This window comes from Panthera onca, chromosome A3 (assembly GCF_046562875.1).
Source record: "Panthera onca isolate mPanOnc1 chromosome A3, mPanOnc1 haplotype 2, whole genome shotgun sequence".
Taxonomy (NCBI): Eukaryota; Metazoa; Chordata; class Mammalia; order Carnivora; family Felidae; genus Panthera; species Panthera onca.
Window position 1 is genome coordinate 139,030,420 of NC_138341.1, and position 23,082 is coordinate 139,053,501.

A 23,082-nucleotide genomic window follows, 5' to 3' on the forward strand; every position below is an offset into this window, starting at 1 on the left:
GCTAGAGAGAATACGATGATTGACGTAAAGTAGCCTGGCTTTCGGGTGACGGGTTAGGGCTCCCTGAGGAGAGAGTGGAGGGGTGTGCCTGTCCAATGTGGGTGCTGGAGGGTCTGGGGGCGTCTGAGCTGGGTCTGGCTTGTGGGAAGAACGGGGCTCGTTCTCTTGGGAAGACCGCAGGGGGGCCCTGAGTTTCAGGGCGTCCCCAGCCGCCCTTCGGCTGTCCAGTCTTGGCTCACGATTGTTGTTCAGGGAGAATTTGACCGATGCCCACTTCCTCCTGCTCACAAAAGCAATGCCTGCCTTTGCTCAGGTGGGCAGAGGACCCAGGAGCTGCTTTAGGAAGGAGCCGGGAAAGCATCTGTGCCAAGGACAGACCAACGGAGATGCCAGGGACATGTGACACGAAGTACACCCTGTCCAATTAAATTATTTAACGCGTTAGCATTAATTGCCATCCTGCAAACCCGTAAGTGGTTCAAGTTTTCGCTCTTCCTCTGGCTCAGAGAGCCTTCAGCCGGTGCCCAGGCTGGGAATGTATTTTCCTATTTCCTCCTGTTCCTCGGTGAAGAAGACGCCTGGGGGACGGGCTCCCTGTGTACGAGCCAGCGGTTTCCCCGACACCTGCTGCACCCAGCAGGGACGTTTCGTATTCTGTCGACCCCCCTCCTGTCTTCTATCTCTGTGCCTGCCTGGATGCTCGTTTGTATTCCCAGAATTAGGCGCCTCCACAGGGACCAGCCCAGCGCCCTCGGGGTAGGTGTGACGGTGGCGTTTTAGTGTCCCGAGGCTGCCAGAACAAAGTGCTGCATGTTAGGGGCTCCAACCACAGAGGCTGCCCCCCACCCCAGGCCTCTCTCCTGGGCACCCGTGAAGATGCCGTCCTCCAGATCTCTCCTTACAAGGACACGGACCGGAGTGGGGCACACCCCACTGACCTCATTTGACCTGATCACCTCTGTGAAAACCCCCCCTTCCAAATACAGTCACCCCGACACCCCGGGGGTTAGAGCTTCAACATTGGGTTTGGGGGACACAATTCAGCCATACAGTGTGGCTTCTCTGTTGCCACCTGCCCTGAACCCAGGGCCGTAGAGGGCAGGTGAGGCTGCCCTGGAGGCCGTAGAAAATGCTGTGGGCGACCAGACCCCACTTAGGATGGGGGTGGGGGCTGCTGGCAGCTGACAGCCGAGCCCCTTTCCCAGGCTGCGCCTCCCCCAGGGTTGGCCCGCCGCCCCACCCCACCCCCACCCCCTAGCCTCAGCTGGACCGACCGCAGTGAGGGCCGTCATAGCTCCAGAACCTCCCGCGGGGCCATGGAGACCTCGGCTGTGGCTGCGGCTTTCCCCCTGCTCCGTCCCTCCCCACAAGGTGGTGCCGAGACCTCCCCCCCGCCCCCTCCCGTGACCTCCTGCGGCAAATCTCCACCCGGCCCCCAGGGCAGCCTCTCCTGGCTGGGGGGAGACCCATGTCCTCCGTGTCTGAGACTCTCCCTTTGCTGAAACAGAAACACCAGTGCAGGCCCGGGAGACCACGGTGCAGACAGAACACAGCACCCCAGCGACCGGTGTCCAGGGCAATGAACGGCTCAGTCCTGTTCGCCACAAACAAGCCGCGGGCCCGTAAGCCCTGGCGCACAGCACGGCCCGTGGAAAGACGCACGGCATCATCATTTGCTGACGTGCGGATCCACCTCGGCGAGCCCGGCACCCAGCCAGGAGGCGGCTGGAATCAGCACACAGGCCGCAAGAAGCGTTGGCGTGAACGCGGTGGGGAAGCGGAGCCCCACTCACGCCGGCCGGGGGGGTACAGGGTGCAGCCCCCGGGCAGAGCCGCCTGGCAGATCCTCAGATGCCGAACTGTGAGGTTTCCATAGCAACCCAGCAGCTCCAGCGCTCCGCGTGCGCCCAAGAGGGATGGCGGGGTGTCGTGCAGAACCCACACGCGGACGCTGGCGGCAGCCAGAGCTGGAGACAACGACGGGTCCGCCAAACGCGGTCCAGCCCCCGGCGGGGTGTCACTCGGGCTCAGCAAGGAGCAAAGCGTGGACGCGGCCGCGTGGACGAGCCTTGAAACCACGGCGTGGGGTGAGAGGCCGGACCCGGGAGGACACGAGTCGTAGGAAAGTCCGCAGCGGCAGAAGCAGATCGGTGTTGCCAGGGATCGGGGTGGGCAGAGCGTGACTGCCGCCGGTGGCGGGCCTCCGTTTGGGGTGAAGGAATGTTCTGGAACGAGAGGCGGTGGGGCCGCACAGCACCGAATGTGCTAACTGCCGCTGACCGTGTCTGGTTTAACGGGGCTCCTGGCGGCTCAGTCGGTTGAGCGTCTGATGCTCGGTTTCGCCCCAGGTCAGGATCTCACAGTTCTTGAGTTCGAGTCCCGTGTTGGGCTCTGTGCTGACAGCTCAGAGCCTGCTTGGGATTCTCCCTCTCCCTCCCTCTCTGCCCCTGCTCCGCATACGGGTGCTTGTGCACGCTCACTCCCTCTCTCTCAAAATAACATTAAGAAAAAGCGTCTGGTTTAACGTCCTGCAAATTTCGCCTCAGCTGCAAATGTCGGGCGCACAGGGCTATTCGGAGACCGGGTCAGGTGCCCGGTACCGGCCGCCCTCCTTGTGTCCGGAGGGACGGAGGCCATGGCGGGTCACGGAGCCTGTCTGGCATCCTCGAACAGTAGGGGAAGAGGCCGTCAGGTTGGCACCCCATCCCCAGGGAGGTAGAGGGGCGGCGAACCCGCCTGGAGCCTCCCAGCTCGTGGGCAGTGCCCGGGGGGGCGCACGCACCATCGGCCCCCTGGGCCCACACTTGCTCTCCTTTCCGGTTTGGAGACGCTGCCCTGATGGACTTGGCAGAGACACGCTCTTTGCTGAGAACGCAGAGGACGAATGAGTGGGAATAAATGCCCCCGAGAGAGGACCGCTGATACTTGGTGACAGGGCTTCAGGCCGCTGTCCGTGTGCACGTGCCTCGGTCGGGTGCTGGCCCCTCTGTGCCCTCCGTGAGGAGACTTGGTCCCCAACGGGGACGTGTGGCCCCCCGTTCGGGGCGCTGACGGTGTTTTCCGGGGTCGCTCACCTCCGTCCGTGGCCCCTGATGCCCACCAAGGAGCGGCTCCAGCCTGTCCAACCCCGGGTCCTCCTTCCTCTGTCCCTGCAGGACAGCGGCCCTGTCTCACAGGCTGGGATTAGAGCGTTGTTCGACGGTACACGGTCCGAAAGCTTCCTGAAGGTCATTTGGAATTTGGGGCTAGGGAGTCCCCGCCCCAGGCTCCCCCAGTATAGGGACAGGGACAGCAAGACCCAACCCTCCATGCTGCTCACCACCCCTGGTCTTCCCAAACTGCCATTCCTCAGGAGTCCCTGAGTCCCTGGGGCTGAGCTGGGGTGAGGAGGTTGGGGACGAGCTGCAGTGTCCCCCACGGACCCTCTGCATCATCATCTCATGCCATTTTCTCCCCAGGATGATGGCTTTTTGGGGAAGGAGGGCTGTGCCACCATTCAGATTTCTCTGCCCCGTCCCCAGGACTTTGCCCCAAATGGGTGACCGAGCACACACGGATCCGCAGGCACCACCCGCGAGGACACCAGATCCACAGACCCCATGCAGCTTCCATCATGTGATGTGCTCCCTGGAGAACGTTCTCCGGAGCTTCCTCGCTGAACCCGCTGAAGTCCTTGCTCATCATTCCACGTGGCCACACACACCGTGTCCAACATTTCCACGGCTCTTCTGCTGAAACGATTTCACCAGGGTTAACTCATCTACATGAAAGATGCCCCAGGCTGGGCTACCCGGTCCGTTGTAGCACAGGTCACGTTGTCAAAACTGGCCAATTACAGCGTCTGCTCTCTCTTGGGGTCTCTATGTCCAGCTGTCCAGCTACCCTGGGAGCTCCGAAGCCCTGACATGGCCAGGCGGAACTTTTCCTTCCTTCCATCAACCTTTAGCTGACGTGCAGCCCTGGACTGAGCCCCCCAGCAGCATGCAGGCCCCGGGCAAAGATGGGCCTAGAACCTGAGCAAGAACAACGTTCTTGGGGCCAAAGTCCCCAGGGCCGGCTGGTCACTCTCATCAGCTGCCTGTGCCTGTGCCTAACCCTGGCCTCGTTCTTCCCCTCCATCCAGTGACAATCAGGGACGTGACTCCGGCCATCTCAGTCCTTCCCTCCGTGTGGTGAGGGTCATGGATGTGACCTGGGTCGCCCCGTCTCCCTTCCCCTCTGTCCAGTGGGGTGGAGATGATGGTGGGCTTCGCTTGTACCAGGGCTCCCTGCCCCTGCCATCTCCCAAAGCAAACCTCTCCCCGCCTTCAGTATTTGACCCACATTGTGTAACGAATGTGACAAGGGCTGTGGGCCAATTTCTGTCCCCGGGACCATCTGTTGTTTGCGAGCAGCGGGCAGTTGTCTCCACCTTCCGAGGCGGACAGCCCCTCGGACTGGCCTGGCCCTGCTCTGGCTGCCTGACTAGCAGCCCCCCAGCCCCACCTGCCACTCTGACCCGATCCTGGGCTTGGGCCCATGAGTTCCCATCAGGAGTCGTCTCCAGAATTGGCCCTAATTGTTGGCTACTTGGCAGCTCTTGGGGACACTGAGGAGATGTGAGGGTCCTGCACTTGCCTCCTCGTGGCTGGAAAGAGCCCACCTCATTTGTGGTCCCTGCCTGGGGAGGATCCTGTTCGGGGAGGACCCTGCCTGGGGAGGACCCTGCTTGGGGAGGACCATGTTTGGAGAGGACACCGACTGGGGAGGACCCTGCTTGGGGAGGACTGAGGGCAAGCGGGGACAGTCAGGGTGGAGGCCTTTGGGATGACCCAATCTGCAGACTCTGGTGAGGGTGCAGCCCTGTCCAGCCAGCCATCCCACAGGGTGGGCAGGCACCTCCACCCCGCCACACCCAGGACCTCATCGGGGGTCCCAACAGACACTTCTTCTCCTTCAAGCCTCGCTCTGTCACTGAAGCTGCTCTGGGGCAGTCCCCCCGTCCCCTTTACAAACTTGCGTCTTTGTCCTGGGAAGAAAGAGTCCTGTGTGCTTGCTAGCAAGAATCAAAGGGGTTTGAAGAATAACTGTTTTCCTAAGTTTTAGCTGACATTCAATTTTAATGACTTTTTAAACAAAGTAACTATTAAACGTGGGCTGTTTTATGGTCTCCTGATGTCTGACAGGTGTTTTTGCCCATGTGGGAAGCAGATGCTAACAGCATTCTCCCTAATAGCTCATAAATACAAGCCCTTGGCATTTCCCTTTGTATGTGGCTCCGCCAATGGCCAATTTGTTCTTCAGAAGTGGCCACGTTGGCCTGTCAATCAGCTCTTGCCGTAGGCGATTTTTGGTGATTAGAAGCCCCTTAGAGAGCGAGAACTCCAAATTAGTTTTAAATAAAAAATAAGAATATTCATGCTGCTGAACATCTAAAGGCAAGAGGTGCACCAGAACCTGCGCGAGCCGGCTGGGGTCCTGGCGGTGCTGGCGGAGGGGGCTGCGCGGCCCAGACCCGTGGGGACGGAGCCACGGAGCTGGGAGGGACAGAGGGGGTGGGGGTGGGGGTGCAGGTGACCCAGGGTCAGCCCGAGACGCTCAGCCACATGAGGGTGGGCTTGGCGGGCACATTTCATGTCTGCCGGCACCTTTGCGGGGACACGGAAGCTCATCCAGAGGAGGGCGGGGAGAGAAGCCGGTCTCCTTGAGAGACAAACAGATGTCCTCTTTGAAGAAGCTGACGGAGGACACAGCGTCTCGAGTGGGCCGTCATGCCCCCCTCCACTGCATCCCAAGCTGGCCGCAGGGCCGCCTCCGCTGCATCCTGGGTCCAGCCGGTCGGGTCCAGTCCCTGCTGCCACCTTCCTCCGCAGGTGAGTCCTGTCTTGCTGCTGTCCCCTCCAGGAGTTGGGGTGGTAACCTCGTGAACCCCTTCCAGGGTCCCTGCTGGGCTCCCCCAGGACCTGGCTCTGTCCGAGGTGCTGACTCCAGGCGTCAATGATGGGGTCCTGCCCAGCTCAGGAAAAAGGCCTGGATGGCTCATGGGGTGGGAACATGGGCTGACTTGGGCTGGGAAGTCCGAGCGGCTTCCCCGGGGTGGCATCCTGCCAGGGTCTGGTGGGTGTGATGGGGAAGAGATGGGGGGCGGGAGAACACTCAGGGCTCTGAGAACCGTGTCCAAAGGCCAGGCGGGTGTAGAGGGCTGTAGGTCAACACCCTGCTGGGCCATTCTGGGGAACTGGTCCAAGCTTGGGCATGCTGACTGTGTGGAAGCCTCTGGAATCTTTCTCACTCCTCTGCTCCCCAGACAGTGTGGGCACTAGGACTGTGGATGGATCCAGGAGTGTAGAGGTGCCTTGGCCAACCCGCTGTGGGGTGGAGTGGGTCCGTCTCTGTCCTCAGACAGTGGGAGCAGGCAGGAGGCAGGGGAGTGGGCGGGGGGCAGCAAGCCGAGGGGGCCTGGCACAGCAGGAGGGCGGGCCGAGAGAGGGGGCGTGGAACTGGTGAGGGTGGGGTGGGCACATCTGGGGCCACTGGGGGCCCCTGGACATAGAGACCCTGCTCGATGACCACCAGCCTGTCTGGGGACAGGATCGTGACCCACAGCGGCCCTGACCATCTCCCCAGAACGTGCCCTACAATACCCCCTACCTCAGCCTCTCTGTACCTCTTCCCAGGAATGTCCTCTGACAGCCAGGCAGACCCTCCAGGCTGGGGAGGGCTCAGTTTCCCCTAGCCATCCAGGATCTGTCCCTCCACACTGTGTCCTTCGTGCTGTCTCCTGTTGGCCTGGCCCTGGCTGTGGACCTTCAGTGCTATTGACAGACGTGGATGGCACCACGGTCATCCCCTGTGCACAGGCATTTGGGGATGGGGTCCTCAGACTGCGTGCAGCCCCAGGGGCTAGGCCCCCTCTGCTGGCGAGTGATGGAGGCTGGTCTGAGGCAGGAGCACCCCAGTCAGTCTGGTGGCTCCTGCAACCGTGCACTCGTGTGCTGCTGGTGGCCTCTTACGGTGGCCCAGGAGAGGGTGAGGCACGGAGAGTGGTCCTCACCAGGACTGAGGACTTGGCCCAACACTGGGGACCTCGGCTTCCCAGGGCCCAGGCTGTAGGACCACAGGCTTTGGGCCAGTTTCTTGAGACTTCTCAGGAGTCTTTATCCCTTGGGGAGCTCACTGGAGCTGGCAGGCTGCTGCCTCCCTCTGCTGGAGAGGAGCTCCAGACTCAGGCTTGAGGCCTTGCCCGGAGGGGGCATGGGGTTCACGGTGACCCACCCTCTCTGAGCCTCAGCGTCCTTACCTGGGAAGTGTGGGGCCCAGGGCAGGCATGAGAGAACAGCTTCACCAGGCCGGGCACGTGGGAGGGGCTCAGGGAAGGGCCCACGGGGCAGGCAAACTGCCCTCTGATGTACCTCCTTTCTACACGGGTGACCCGCTGTTCCTGGGGCAGGAGCAGGAACTGCCCTCTCGACCTCTTTGTTCCCTACCTAGGTCATCCTTCTCTCATCCCTGGGAGCCACACTGCTGCCTCAATGGCCTCCCTGCTGTTTCCCTGCCTGGACCCCCTCCCCATTCTCCTGAGCTCAGCCCAACGTCACCTCCTCCAGGAAGCCTTCCTTCATCTCAGACTAAGTTATCTGGTTGCTGTCCATGTCTGTTCTTGCTCACTAATGTGGCCTCAGCAGACAGCCGTGCTGAGCACAAGGGGACCCTTAATCACTGGTGACTGCTGGTGATCAGGGTTAAGGCCATTACAGCCAGTACCAGCCTCACCTCATCTCGGTAAATTCCCTTTTACGAATTTACCATGTTAACCACTTTTAATTTTGTACAATCATCTCATCACTACGGTTCCAGACTTTTCGTCACCCCAGAAGGACACCGCACCCCCCGCCCCTGCCAACCACCCATCCGTTTCCCGTCCCCCTTGTTTGCCTGCTGTGGGCAATTCGTGCCAGTGGAATCTCACACCGCGTGGCCTTCTGTGAGTGGCCGCTTTCGCCCCGTGTCACGTTCTCCAGGCCCACGTGCGCCGTGCGAGTCAGAACCACGTGCCTCGTGTGGCTGAGTGGCGCACATCGTCTAGATGGGCCACGTGTGGTCCATCCGTTCACGGGCTGGTGGGCACTTGGGTCGACTCCAGCCTCGGCTGGGCTCTGGTACCGAACAGACTGCTGCCGTGGACGTGCACGTACAGGATCGATTACAGCCCCGTTGTCAATCACGACTGTCTGCTGACTTCACAGATCCCTACTGTTTAGAGGCGGGAACACGGCGAGGCGTCCACCAGGCCCCGAATGGGGTGAACTCCCACTGCTCCACCAGGGAAGAGCCACTCCCACGGGGTCCCCTGTGGTGCTTTGCTGGGGTGGCTGGTGCCCGCATGTGCCACGGTGGCCCAAGTCTCTGGTGACCCCCCCCCCAACCCCTCCACACTGTTAAATATTTTAGCAAATAAAAAAATTGTAAGCGTGCGGCCAGATGTCCAAGTTGACAAAGTGCTTAAGGCATTTGACTGATAAAAAGCCCAAGCCCTTGGTAAATGGGACTGAAAACAAGCCCCGAGGCAAGTGTGTGATATTAAAAACATCCCGGGCTCCTTTGTGCAGGGCTCGGGCGCACAGAGGTTTGGAGGCCAGTGTCCATCTGTCGCCGCCGCGCGTCCTGGCCCTCAACAAAGCCGGATAGGTCTCGGAGCAGCGGCCGCTCTGCAGCGGGCCCGGGCCCACGTGGGACGCTTGTCACAAAGGCAGTGCCATCAATATTCATGGATGGGCCTGCTGGCGGCCCTGAGAGGGCCTGAGCTGGGCCCAGCGGCCGGTGGTTTACAGAGAGGACAGCAGCAGCTGGGGGCAGGCGCTGCCCTGCGGCCTCGGCTCTTGGCTTCAGTTGACAAAGAGCGACTGCTTCCTGGCAAACTCTGCCGCCCGCCTGGGTCTGTGGAAGCATCCAAGGGACAGACAGGGGCCCTCAGAGGTCATAGTCCTCTCCTGGGCAGTGGCCTCACGTGAGGGCAGACTCCCCAGGCTGAGAGGAAGAGAGAGGGGAGGCCCCGGGGGGGGGATGGGAGTGGACGGAGTGGGAATGGGAGGCTCAGGAGTGGGACTGGAGGCCGTGGGGGGGGGGGGGGAGGGAGGCTGGGATGGGGGATGGGAGGCCCAGGGAGGATAAACAAGTCGAGAACAAACAGAACAAGTGTCCGAATTAGCGGAAAGCCTGAACTCATGTTTTAAAAATGCAGGCTCTTGATTTCCGACATTACTCTCCTGGGTTTCCATGTGTAGGTCTGGAAGGACGGAGGTGGTGACCTTGGGACAGTTGGCTTTGCTGACACAGGTACCCGTCTGTGTGCGATCACAGCGATGGCGGGAACTCGCGTCCACTGCGTCCACATCCGTACCCCCCAGTCGGCTCCCAGTCCCTGTAGACCTACGGCTCGGGAGTCAGGAGTGCCTCCCCCTTACAGAGACGGGGCCCACGCTGCCAGCGGGATGGGCTCTGGTCTAGGGCCTGGCCTGGGGGGTCCTTGTTCTGGCTTCCTCGTGCTGTCTTTGGGTGCTCCTGCGCCCATGTCTGAGAAACGCGGCTGCCCACAGTTCCTCCCTGGCAATGGCAAGGGGTCAGCGGGCACAGTTAGCCCCGGGCACTGGGGACCAGGTGAAGGTCCAAATGAATCCTGGGAGCTGATCCCCATGGGAGAGAAAATGTACCAGTCTCTTGAGAGCAGGCTGATCTCTCCGGAAGCATTGCACAGGTTGGTTTCTGGGGACACAGTTCCTCGTGTGCTGCCCAGGGTCTCCAAACGGCTCATTTGTAAGAAGTCTGTCTGCTGAGCCCAAGGGAGGCAGGCGTGCACCTCCCCCCACCCCCAGCCTAGAGAGAGACTCCCATCCCCACCCAGACTGTGACACTGAGGCTCGGTGATCAGCGGGTTGTTCAGGCCTCTGGCTCTGCCCTGTCCGGGTCGCTTGTGCAGTCCTCCCCCGCTTCCAGCCTGGCCACGGCGTGGGGAGAGATGGTTCTGAGGGCATGTTCCAAATCCCGGGATCCGAGCGCTGCACCCCCACCCCATTTCCCAAGTGGAGCACGGGTGTGAGGCTCCAGCAGCCCCTTCAGAATGTTCTAGCACAACCTGTGCCTCACTTCAGAACAATGGAAACTTAATGAAAATGCCACAGAGGAAATTTTATCACTGAGGGTTTTATGTAAGACCCAGAAGGGCCACTCCTGTGATACAGTCATTACTGCAGTTAAACCTATTCCGTTAATTAGCACGGGCATTTATTACTACCAATAAAATATAAGGGGACCGATAGAGCCAGTGTGTCTGGATGTCCCCCCCCCCCCCGGCCCGCAGTCACTGGGGCAGGGCGTTGGGGGACAGAGGGGTTCGCAGAGACGGCTGGGGGTCCCATGTGGTCCAAGGTGAGGCGTCCTGCTGAAGTCTGGGAAGTGTGTCTGTGTCTGCTTGACCAGGCGTGATCTGGGCAGTGCAGATGGGCCCAAGGGACAGGTGTGGCCCAGAGGACACAGGTCCCTGTCTGCAAGGACATCAGCAAACACCCTGGACAGAGGACAGCACCGTGCTCTCGAAAAAGATTGATGGGGCGCCTCAGTGGTCAGTCGGTTAAGCATCCCACTCTTGGTTTCAGCCCAGGTCATGATCTCACGGTTGTTGAGTTCGAGCCCCGCATCGGGCTCTGTGCTGGCGGTGCGGAGCCTGCTTGGGATCCTCTCTCTCCCTCTCCCTCTGCCCCTCCCCCTGCTTGCACCAGCACATGTGCTCTCTCTCTCTCTCAAAATAAATTAACAAAACATTAAAAAAAGAAAAAAAGAAAAACTTCTCTAAAACAAGAAAAGAAACAGACTGATAAAGGGGCTTCCTTGCCGGTGGCCCCTTCGGACATCCACAGGCACCACAGAGCTTAACTCAGACAAGACGGCCCCGGGCTTGCTGGGAGGACAGTTTTATTTGGAGGAAGGGGCGTCTTTGAGTGGTTTTCTTCCAGTCCCTGGGAGGGAACCATCGTAGCGTGTGGTTCATACCTGGGGCAACCACTGCCACACCCTCCTTTTGTTCCTCTGGAAGAATAAAGTCACACAGAAGACTTGAGGCCCCAGAGGGAAAGTGGAAATCAGCCGGGAGACCCAGGTGGGTGGACTGGGTCGTTTTGTATCCACGAAGGTTAGACCGCTTCCCTTCTGTCTGCCGTACTTTCCCTTTGGCGGCCGCGGTTGGGTTGGAACCGAGCTCTCCCACAGTTCTGGGCCGCGGCTGGGTCGGAACCGAGCTCTTCCATAGTTCTGGGCCGCGGCTGAGTCAGCAGGGGCTGTACTGCCTCCTGAGGCTGCAGGGGACAATCCCCTTGCCTCCTCCCACCCTGGGGTAGGTGTCCGTCGGGCTTCCCGCCCCCTCTCTGCTGCCTCCCCCTGCAGCTCCCCCCACTCCCTCTGCCTTTGCTGATTTGGATGCAGGTGAGTGCCTTTGGGGTGCAGCCGGCTGATCTAGGAGAGGACAGGTGCCTCTTCTCAAGATCCTTAACTGACTCACACAGTTTGCTCTGCAAGGTGATATTCACAAGGTCCAGGCATCAGGACGTGGACGTAACTTGGAGCCACACTCAACCCACGGCGGTTAGTCTCCGGGTTTCATAGACAATATCCGTAGTGTGTGAAGACGGCTGGGATAGAACTGCCACCGGGGCCCGTCCCCTCTCCCCTCCCCACCGGGCCCTCGGCCTCTTCCCCAGAAGCCCCACCGCGGGCAGCGTCTCGTCTCCCTCCACGAAGATCTGATCCCTGCATACATTTTTCCTCCTTTAACACGGGAATCGTAGCCTGTTGTAAACAGCACTTCCTGCCACTCTTGTACCTGGTAAATCTCGGGAACTGTTGGTACCGTGAACGTGACGGTCTCTAGTTCCTGTCTGCGGCCCCACAACGTCCCATCCCTGGGTGTCCAGGTTGCATTTAATATGCGTAATGTGCAGAGAAGCAGGTCAAGGTTTCAGATTAGCGCCCATCACGGAACGAGGCCAGCAGCCGTCCATCTGGAACGGGCACTGGCTCGTCCAGTCCGCAGCTCAGCCCACAGGCCTTGCCCACCGACGTCTGCTGGTCTCCATTTAATGAGTGACTTTGGATTAAAATGGGAGCCAACAACAGGGCGCCGATCTATATTAAATCTCCACAAAATGAAAATTGCAAAGATTTACTTAGGGTCGTTACACGAGGAAATTTAATCACGGCCTCATCCGTAACGGTCCCTTGCCGCTGGACAGATAATTGAGCTGCCACACGGGGGATTATGAATACCTCCCGTTTATGAAGATAGCTCCCCGCTGACGTCTGTGGCCGGGGCACGCGGAGGTCCGGCCAGTGGCTGGGCGCCGGCCGCGGCCACTCGGGTCACACGCGCACGCCCGTCCGTGCATGACGTCAGGGACTTAACCCTGACGGCTTTCAACTCACTCGCCTGTTAAAGACGTCTCCGTGTTGCTGTATCTAAGAAGTGCAGCGGGAGGAGTTTGGGACAAGTCTGAGGGGCAGCAAGCCTCTCACGGCCCATTTTGCAGTTTATGTCCCCAGCACGACTCACGCTCATTTGCCACAAGCCTTTCTTGTTTCAGACGAGGTTCTCACGGGTTCGGCACAACGGCTCTAGGTTCCGCGTGTCCTGAGTGCGGGCCACCCAGCGGCTCCTTGCCCCAAACTCTCAACCCCTCTCACCTGTCACGGGGGCCAGCAGCAGCAGCCAGGTGGGCCACATGAGTTTTAACCCAGAAGACACGTGTCTGGAAAGGCGAAGCGACGCGGGGGACGGGCGGGCTGACTGCGAGAGCGCTGGGCGTTGACGGCCCTGGACGCCGCCTTGCCACGGAGCTGGCCCGGAATCCCAGGCAGGAACGGTCTTGGGAGGTCTCGGCACGCGCCAATTGGGTCTTCCCGCGAAGACTGCTCATTTCCCCCCGAAAGTCTGTCTCGCGTCACAGAGGCTCACGTGGGGGCTACTTCTGCAAAAACCAAGGTGGGGCAGGCAAGGCGCTGAGATTTATGGAAACGTCTCTCACGGCTCGCCAGAAGCCTCTTGGGCTGATGATCACCATCCCGCTTTACAGACAGTAAGACTGAGGCCCGGAGGGGGACCTCGGTGAACCTCAGATGCACCATGCCGAGTGAAAGATGTTTTGGAAAAGGCTAGGCTACCTTGTGTGCTGGCGGTCGTGGGGCTAGGCCAGCGCGAGAAGGTGATGGCGGGATTCTCTGTCTCGATCCTGGGGGTGGTGTCTACATGGCACATGTCTCCCATATTTGTGGCACCGTGTGTTTAAGCCGGCACATTTTACTAGATGTAAATCATATCTTAATAAGCCCGACCTGAGAAAAATCAACTTATAGATGATAACAGAGTTCTGGAAATAGACGTTATAGTGGTTGCACGACACTGGGAATGTATCTGAGGCTGCTGAACTATGCAGTCCAAAATGGTTAAAACGTCGGTTTAGGTAACCAAAAGCCACAATGCAAAGAAAGATGACACAGTCACGCTGTGAAAGAATGAACAGCCCCCTCACAGGCCACCCCCGCCCCCCTCCGCCTGCGGGGGACCAGGGACCTCTAGACGGCGCCGGCACAGGGCAGCGCCCTGCTGACCCGTCTGGCCGGAGGAACGGCCGTGGGGAGGCCCCGCGAGGGCCCAGAGAGCGCGAAGCCCCGAGAGCAGATCCGCACCTGGGCTCGGGACGGCTTCGGGCTCCGGCTTCGCCCTCCCTCGCCCGCCTGGCCCGCCGCTGTGTCCGGAGCGGCTCAGGGCGCGGGGCGCACACCTGTCGGTGCCTGCAGGGGCCTCTGACCTTGTTTGCCCGTTTGTGGCTATTTTGGAAACATCCTTGGTTCACTTAGGTGGTGGGCGGAGAGGAGAAGGGGAGTAGCCGAGAGCTGAGCGCCCCCTAAACAGCATACTTAGCGGCTGTGCAGCTGTAATGAGGCTGCTTAATGAAGCCAGTATCCTTGAAAGTCCGTCCATGTCCCTCATCTGTCAGCACGGCCACTTCCCGACACGGTATTAATTAACCACCACGTCCCCTGCAGTGCCGGAGGGGGAGGCCCGTCGTGATAACGAACAGGTTTAGGGGAGGCATGGCTCCTCAAAATTACTTTTTAAACCAACCCTATTAAGCAAAAAATTAGAGCAAAATCATCCCGACGACGTGCTCATTAGATGCCGATTCCTGTCTGCTCCCTGTTCCTACAGCTTCGCTGAGCCGCCGCTGGCTGCCCTCCCTCTCTGGCCAGCTCCTGCGCCTTCTGGAGACGTCTCTCCCTCAGGGCCCGCCCCCCCATCACCTCCCCTAAAATCCGGATGGGCTATGTGTTGAGTGGAGACGCTCTGGTGCTGGCCCGGCCAGCTGGGTGCAGGCATCTTGGGAGAAGCAGGCCTACAGAAAGTGGCCGTAGCTCGGGGAACGGCCCTCCCCCGTCTCGGCCGCCCCCTCCCCTGCAGAGTCACTCCTGTGAGCGCTTTCAGCCGTCCCTGCTCCCTGAAGCTCTTGCTGCGAGATTGTCCCTCAGACCAAACAGAAACCACTGTCCCTTGGGTCCTGCCTGTTGTCTGCGTAGAGTGGCCTCGCTCCCCCGCTTCGGAGCAGCCACGGGGGCAGCAGTGGGGCCCCCACCCTCAGCAGACACTGTGTGCTCCAGGCCACGGTCTCCATGGCATATGGCGGGGGGTTCAGGACGTCCCGCAGGAGGCGTGCGAGCGGAGAGGAGGGCCCTCTGCCCGGTTTTATTCATGCTGTTTCTGCGCTCTTCTGTTTGAGGACCTAACCCCTGGGTGACCAGTACAGCCACTTGCCCAGGACTTTGCAGTTTGAAAATGGAAGGCCTGTGTCTTGGGAAAACCCCATCCGGATAAGCAGGCAAGGGGGTCACCCTGCTAGCCTCGGTCAAGCACACTGGAGGCCAGGCTGTCTAGAGAGTGGGAGGGGGTTTCGAGGGCCATTTCGGGGGAGGTGGGGCGTCGGGAGGAGCGAGCCGTGAGGGGGCTCCCAGTGGGACAGGTGTTTTCTATTCTGACTGCAGCCGAGGACCCAGGGATCCGCGTGGGGAGCGAAACTGTATGTGGTGCGACCGACTCGCACACACGAGTTCAGGACACTCGTGAGCACAGACAATAATGGCGGCCCCGGCCTGTTCCCACCCATTGTCCCACTGGGCTCCAGGCTGATGGCGGCCTGTCAGCTGCCTTCTGGATCAGCCTTTACTTCCCGGACCTGCTGGGCTCCCCCTAGGCCAGATGCCGCACCGCGAGGTATGGTCAGGAGTATTTTGCATGTGGAGTATTTTAAGGAGTATGTGTGCTGCTCAGGGGAGCAGGGCCAGAGGGAGGGAGAGAGGTCGAAGAGCTTCTTTTTTCCCTGAAGAAGCTATGGGAGAGAGTGAGCGAGAGACGGACGGACGGAATGAGCTAGGGTGGGCACACTGGGAAGGGGCTCCGGGGACACGTCCCACTCCCTGGACACAGGCGTTTCTGGAAACAGCCCTTGGACATTCTGGGGCGAAGCGCTCACCCCGTCTGGTACCCCAATGTCACGGAGGTGGAGAAGGAGTGGACGGGAGGCTCTGGAGGGGCCTGGTCATTCTGAATGTCGCTGCCAAACCCACGGCCTGTAAGAGGGAACCCAGTGTAGGTGGATGGCAGTTCTCTGTAGTTAAGGGGCTTTGGATTCTTCTGGAAACCCAGATTCCTGAACACAAAACACACACCTTCCCACTTGTGTGTGCTGTTTGAAATGCAGGTGCGGCCTGCGCAGATCTCCGGATCCTCTGGGAGTGAGGAAGGCCGCTGGCAGCCAGGCTCGTCCAGCCTAACGGGGCGGGTTAGTGATATGCTCAGAAGATGAATGGATCTGTCCACCGAAATCATCTTGTTCGGGCGTTTTCTCCATCAGCGGTCTGGTTGCCACGGGCCTGTTGGCATCAGCTGACTCACAGATGTGGGGTTTCTGGGTCCCAGTGACCAACGATCGTGGGCGTAGCCCTCCTCGGTGACGAGCTGCTCCCTTGCCGGTTTGCTTTCAGCAGACGGCATCCGGGCTGCTTTACCCGAAACCCTCCGAGGGCCTTGGCAGAGGATGCCCGGCTTCTATCTGCACCGTGATGACCTGGCGGGCCGGGTCCCTCGAGTCCCGCCTGGCCGGCTCTGGAACCTTCTGGGCAGAGGCGGGCTTCTGCCCCGGGTGTTCGCTGAGGCAGTAAAAGAAGGCATGAGACTTAGAGATGGTTCCCTGGGATTTTGTGACTTCCGTGCCTCTGTGGTCAAAGCAGGGAGGTGCAGGGAGGGCCGAGGACACACGGCTCCAGGCTCAGAGCCAGCCGGCTGCAGAGTGAAATGCGTCCTGTCAGATGCCTTGTGGCCATGAGCGAGTGTTGCGGGTCCCATTTGTGCCTTGGGTTTGTGGCCAATTCCCAGACTGGCTGTGGCCTCATTAGCACAACGAGCGCTGTCCCCACGGAGCCGGTAGGTTGGCTCCTGTCAGGCCGAATCAGGGCCCCCAGGAGCGCAACTGGCCGTGGGCTCATCACTTTAGACAAAATGGGGCTTGGAGGCGAAACCAGGCTGGCTGGGAAGACCCTCCGTGTCTAACGCACAGGCGAGCCGCTCCCCAGAAACCCTCCAGCTAGGATCCTGCTCCTGTCCCAGGTGGCACCACCGACCAACCCCCCTGCCCCCCCCCTCCCCGCGTCAGGCTGGCACCCTGTGGGGCGGGCACCCCAGGAGGGGCCTGAGTGTCCGGGGCTCAGGGACCACCGGCCGGGGGATCCCACAGCCACCCGCAGAACAGGAGCGTGGAGACGTCGGTTTACTCAGAGACCCCCCTCCGCGTGTGCCTCTCACGAGCGCTGCCCCTCCGCCCCGACTTTGAAAATGATCCGGCTTCCTACTCAGAGAGCCTCGCTTACAAACAGCGTTCATTCCTTCACATCACTGCATACGCCTCGGGCACTTCAGACTGGGGAGAACCTGCATAAATCGCTGTGTAAAACGGGGGTAACACTGACATCCAAGGTAATGTCGCTAACTCTTGGAGCCTTTCTGGATTTATGGTAACGTGGGTTTTGCCCCTTTGGGGTTAAATCTGCAAATGTGTATTAATTTTCCAGTTTTATGGAACTGACTTTTGTCGGGGTACGGAACATAACGTGCAGGGTTATGATCCAGAGAGGTAATTAATTGTTGGAGAAATGATTTAATACATTGTAAATCCCTCTATTTCCATCCCTTATGATGGGATGCCAAGAGCGATTAAAGACTCGGGCCGTATCACAGGCACATCCACATGATAAATTGCGGTAATCACTCTCTGCTGGGTTGGCCGGGGCTCCACAGCCTATGCTGGGGAGCTGCAGTCAGACTTCGCAGACGCCCGCGGGTGCGGCTGGATAACAGTCCGTGCGTCTCACACATTCTTTTAGGAGAACAGCACTTGTCCTGTAGGAGGAGGCGCCCGTCGTTGAATGGTGCTGCCAACCTGCAAGGGAAAGAGACACGCAAATTTGGCGAAGCGCGTGTCTGCACGGACGCACATTTGCTTGCTCGTAGGGTAGAACAAAGTTCCCCGACGAATCTAGCGACATCTGCATGGGTGAAGAGAAAATCCCACCTTTGGGATGAAATCAACAAAATGAAACGGTCGGAAGCCGCCGCGCCTCATGCAGGAGGGCTGCGGATGACCTCGGGCGGGCGGGATGGCCCGTGCGCCCCGTGCCCCAGGCCCCCGGGGGCAGAGCTAGGGTAGGGTGGGGTTCTGCTCCCGCAGTTCCCATGCCATTACCTATTACTGAAAACCAGGGATGCGGTTTCAGGTAAGCGAATTTCCTAACTGGAGGAAAACAAAGATCCCTGGGTGTCAAGTATCCCGGGCCCTCCGGGAACAGAACGTACTGGGACCACGGAGGCTCACCGAGTAGGTAGAAACATTCTCATCAAAATACCCAAACGAGAGGGAGAGATATATCGGCCGTCGGTTGTTTTAAAGAAAGGAAGGAAGAGGAGACTGTGTCTGTCCTGGGATGCTCAATCATCAGCTTAACCATAAGGGCCCCCCACTTTGGTTTTCCGACCCACGCGCCCTCTTTTTCCACTTGGCAAGCTGGGGGTGCCACGGGGCAAGCAGGCGTGTTAGCACCCGCATCGGCCACGGATGTGCCGGTCAGTGAATGCAGACAGGGTGCAGGACCTCAGCCAGGCAACTCGCCTCTCCCGACCCCAGCAAGGGACCCCTGCGGAGCCCCTGGGCTCGGGGAAGCCTGCCCCAGGGCGCCACGAGCGGGCTCCGCGGGCTCACAACTGAGTTTGAATGAACCTGGGTGGCCAGCCAGAGCCCCCGCCCACGTTTCGAGTGGCCCAAGCAGCGGCCAGCGTGGCAGAGCCCTCCAGCTGTGTGGTTAGTAGAGGAAGAAGGCAGTGTTGGCTTCAGGATGCCCCCCTCCCCTGGAGTGTCACCATGCTGGCTCCCCAGGCTTGGAGGTGGGTGCGCGATGCTGGGAACCGGTGACGCCGTAGATGTGCTGCCCCGTTTCGTGGTAGAAAGCTGACAACGTCTTTCCTTGCCACCTGCCCCTAGACTTGGTGAGCCAGACTGAGGAGTCACACGGCGTCTCCTCTTTGTTGAGCTCTGGAATTTACTCCTCGAACCAGGGGGCACTTCCTGTTTATTATGAAGGTGAAGGAAACAAAGGCCCCTCATATGCTTTGCATCCGTACAATTGAGCCACGTGTGGCCACTGAGTACTCGAAACGAGGCTGGTCTGAATTCAGACACACTGGATTTTGGAGACTTAGTACAAAAAAGAAGGAGCGTGAAATACCCCCCTAATAATTTAAAAACACTGATTTCACATTGAAATGATACTGTTTTGCATACACTGGGGCACGTAAAAGTCATTAGAGTTCATTTCATCTATTCGCTCTTTTTAGGTAGCCACTAGAAAAGCTACAGTTTCCCGCATGGCCGGTTCTGAGCAGGGCAGCTGGGGTTTAAAGGGACAATCCCTCGCCCCACATCACAGCATGTACGTCTCCCCTCACCCTGAGGCGGATCTAAGCCTGAGCCTCTGGGAAAAAGGCTGCTTCCTATTTCAGTCCTCCCCAGGGCTGAGGAAGTGACCGCGCTGGTGCTCAGGTCACGAAACCTCTGGGAGGTCACCCACAGTGACACCCCGTGGGGACGCAGCCCTTGGGAGAAGACAGCCAGAGCCCCCGCCCACGTTTCCAGAGGGTGGTGGGCTGGCCAACGGGCAGAGACCCTGGGGCCCTGTATGTGGGGCACATGGGCCGTGCTGGGAGTTCTTCCAGTGTCCAGGCTGTCTTAGAGCGGGGAGGTCTGGGGCGCTCAGTCAACTGAGCGTCGGACTTCGGCTCAGGTCGTGATCTCACGGTTCATGGGTTCGAGCCCCGCGTCGGGCTCTGTGCTGACAGCTCGGAGCCTGGAGCCTGGTTCCGATTCTGTGTCTCCCGCTCTCTCTGCCCCTCCCCTGCTCTCTCTCTCTCTCTCTCTCTCAAAAATAAATAAACATTAAAAAAAAAAAAAAAGAAAGGGGGTATGAAATGACATGCATCTGATACACCAGGTTGCTTCATCAGCGTTGCTGAGAATCCAGCCTAATTTTGCTCTGAAAAATGACTCCACTCCACCCCAGTGAGAGGCAGGCTGACGTTTTCCAGAAGAGTAGATACACAGCTTTTGCATCTAAAAGAACCCATTTAATTTAATTTTTTTGGAAACCAAGTAATTGGAAGAACTCATGACTGAAATGGTCCTTTTAAAAAATTGTTTTTCATCCAAGATGGGGCAGAGAGGTTTTTTTTTTCCCTCACCTTCTCCTCAGTATTTCATATATTCGCTGAGTGACGGCTTACAGATGGCTGTCTGCATCTCAGGGACTTTTTAGACTCTGTGATTTAGAAGCATGTGGCCCAGGTTGACACAATTATCTGAAAGTTGAAATTGAGTTCAGTCACAAATGAACATATTTAATTTGATATTAAAATGTAATCATATTTAAAACAAAATCTTGAAATCAAATACTTTATTCTGAATAGAAATCTCCTAAACATGTCTGGTTTTAACCAGAATCAGCAACTCTGTTTCAGATTAGGGTAAGGGATTTATAGAGTCCATTTACCATCGACTTGAAATGACCCTGCGGGTAAGTGGCTGGCACTGCTCCTGTCCTGCCCTCCTTCCCTAAAAGGGATTTGAAACATAGTTTCTAAGACTCCCCTTTTTGAATGTGCAAAACTGACAAAGTTGTGGGTTGGGGAGAAGAAAAGACAGTGAAGAAATAAATATGGAAATTAGCAAAAACCAGTATTAAGCGTATGTCTTTATGAATAAGGCTTAATCGCACACTTCATTTTGCAAATACAAAAGGGCCTTTTGAAATGTATTAATTAAAGTTAAATGCTTTAGACAGGCGGCTTTGTAGGGCCCCCGTCCTCACCTCATTAGCATAGCATTAAGGACAGCCAAGGAAATTGGGTTAATAAAGCTGGGTGTTGCAGCCGAGCGGCTGGGGTGAACTGGGAGCCGACAGCCGGACTGCAGGGTGGCTGGCGGGCTGCGGGTGCGGGGACCCCTGTAGTGGCAGAATTCCGCCCCGTGCCCCTGACATCCCAGACGCAGACCCCCCACACCTTTCCACAGGTCAGGTAGCCCCTGGCACCAGCTTACTCACCCATGCCCCTGCCTCCTCCCCTGGAAACGCGTGGGGGTTGGTGCGGAGGGGGCTTTGCGGGTCACCGGAGCTAGACCAGGCCCTTCCCTGACACCCCAGGCCAAGCGCGGTCGTGGGCACTGAGGACCGTCCTCCACGCGGCTGCCTGTAAGCGGAGGGTGCCCCGCGGTCTCCATCCAACTCCACGCACCCCGGCGGGGACGAGCTGGCGTCAGCGGCGGTGGCCGGGGAGCCCAGGGGGCTGTTTGGGGGCACAAATCCCGCAGACTTGGAGACAGCCGGTGTCCGGCTCACCTCTAGAGGTGCGCGCCTCTAGGCAGGCGGGGAACTAAACGTAACACACTGGGACTCGAGGGGGCCCCGAAGCTGCCGGCCCGGGGTCTTCTTAGGGCAGCTCCTTCCAAACGCCAGTTGGGGCTGGGTCGGGGCGCGACGGGGTCGCGGAGCCTCAGAGACCCGAGGTACCCGGCGCAGGCGCCACGCGGCCTCGGGAACACGCCCACCAGGAGCGGGCCCCGCAGTCCGCAGTCCGGGGGGAGCAGACGACTTGGGCGGAGGACGCGCCCCGGCGGGGCTAAGCTCTGTCCCCGCGCTCGGTGAGAACCGGGCTGGCGCCCAGCAGGCCCGCTCCACCGGGGTCACGCCGCCGGTCCCCGCTCCAGCTGTAGTCCTGGTTTTCTTTTCAGGGTGCGTGGCGATGCCCGGACAAGCAGGGCAGGTCCTCTGTCCCGTCCCGGGCTTGGAGCCGGAAGTCAGGAGATTGCCCGGGGCGCGCACCGAGGGCTCGGGGGCTCGGATTCCGGTGTTCCGCTCTCCACCGCGCCCAGACGTGCTCTGAGCTCGCGGCCCTACACGGTTCCGCGCGCACAGGCTGGAAGCGACTTCGGGCGCCTTCTCCCGATGGGTGGGGCCGGTGGGGTCAGGGTGACACGGTCGCGGGGTGGGGGGGGGCAAGGTAAAATGTGAGACGCGTGCGGGAGTGGGCGCGGCTCGGGGCCCTCACGGCTTCTCGTTACAGTGTTTGCAAAGCGCCGAGGGCGTCCCGGAGAAGGCGGTGCACTTGTCCGGGCAGGCCAGCGGGGCGCCCGCAGAGAAGGGGTACACAGCGGCCTGGCCGAAGGGCGTCAGGGGCGCAGCGGCCACGGGGCCCGCCAGGCCCTGGCCCTGGTTGAGGTAGGCCACGAGGCGCCGCATCTCGTCCAGGGCCTGCGCCTGCATGAGGATGTAGTTCTTGGCGAGCAGCAGCGTGGCGATCTTGGAGAGCTTGCGCACCGACGGGCTGTGCGCGTAGGGGATGACGGCGCGCAGCCCGTCCAGCGCGTCGTTCAGGTCGTGCATCCGCCGCCGCTCGCGCGCGTTGATGCTCAGCCGCAGCGAGCGCTGCTCCCGAGGCCGCCGCCGCCCGTCCCCCGCGCCCCCGGGCCCCCGCCGCCGCCGCCGCCGCCGCTGCTCGAAGGCGTCGTCGTCGTCGCTCTGCTCGCCGCTGCTCTCGGCCGCCGCCGGGGCGTGGGGCGCGGGCGCCGCGGGGAGGTCGCCGCCCGGGCCCGGCGCGCCGTAGCCGCGGGCCGCCTCGGGCCCCCGCGCCGCCCCGTAGGCCAGGCCGGCCGTGGCCGCCGCGTAGCCGTGGCTCAGCGCCAGGTACGCGTCCCCCGACAGCGACTTGAGCTCGGCCATGGCCCCGCGGCCGGTGAAGCTCCGGGCTCGCGCGTCGGTCCGGCTGTCGGCGGCGGTCGGTGGGTCGGTCCCGGAGCCTCTCCGGCCGCCCGGGCCCCGCCTCCTGGGCGCCTCCTCTCTCCGTCCTCCTCGTCCTTCCTCCTCGCTCCCTCCTGCCCTCCTCCTCCCCCACCCCTCGCCGCCGCGTGCAGGGCCAGGCGGGGCGGGCTGGAGCTCCCACGCGCTCCGCTCCCGTTTTAAGGTGCGGAGGCGGCTGCTGGGACTTCGCGGCCATCCAATCAGAGGGGACTTGGTGACCGCCTGGCTCCACCGGCGGCGCCTACCGTCGGCCGGGGCGGGGACCGCTGGATGCAGGGAGCTGGAGGTCTGCGTGGAGATGGGCTGGCGGCGGCTTTACCTGCATCTCCGCGTCTCCGGCCGATTCCTGCCTCCCCGGGGGCTGCCGCCGCACGACGCCCGCGTCTGACGCGGGCACCTGCCTCAGCCCGTCTTGTCCCTGGTTCTTCTGGCAGGAGCCGGCTCCGGCGTCGCGCAGGGGTCGGAGCGGGGAGGGCGCAGCACAGCCCCGGACACCTGGCCCCCCCCCCCCCCCCCCCCCCCCCCGGCCGGAGCAGGTGCGGAGCCCTGGCCTGGGGCCTCCTCCGGGGTCTTGGGCGTGCAGCCCGGGTAGGTGCCCCACGGAGCCCACGT

General features: G+C 60.3%; 1 protein-coding gene across 4 annotated transcripts; it reads right to left on the bottom strand.

Annotated features, from left to right (window-relative positions):
• Positions 1–16,815: 16,815 nt before the first annotated feature.
• On the bottom strand, positions 16,816–22,651 carry BHLHE23 (basic helix-loop-helix family member e23). 4 transcript variants are annotated; one of them, XR_013554464.2, is made up of 2 exons: positions 20,719–22,651; positions 16,816–17,510 (listed from the first exon to the last, which is right to left on the bottom strand). XR_013554464.2 is itself a non-coding variant. In XM_060621951.2 (1 exon), the coding sequence occupies exon 1, from the start codon at positions 22,390–22,392 to the stop codon at positions 21,718–21,720; it is 675 nt and encodes a 224-aa protein (XP_060477934.2). In that variant the 5' UTR covers positions 22,393–22,651; the 3' UTR covers positions 20,056–21,717. The 4 variants fall into 4 exon arrangements, 1 of the variants encoding a protein (XP_060477934.2); XR_013554462.2 differs by having other exon boundaries at positions 16,816–17,616; XR_013554463.1 differs by lacking the exon at positions 16,816–17,510 and adding an exon at positions 18,456–19,975.
• Positions 22,652–23,082: the final 431 nt, after the last annotated feature.

What these genes read in the sequence shown, in the direction of transcription:
- BHLHE23 (XM_060621951.2), bottom strand. Translation starts at nt 22,392, where the DNA reads ATGGCCGAGCTCAAGTCGCTGTCGGGGGACGCGTACCTGGCGCTGAGC.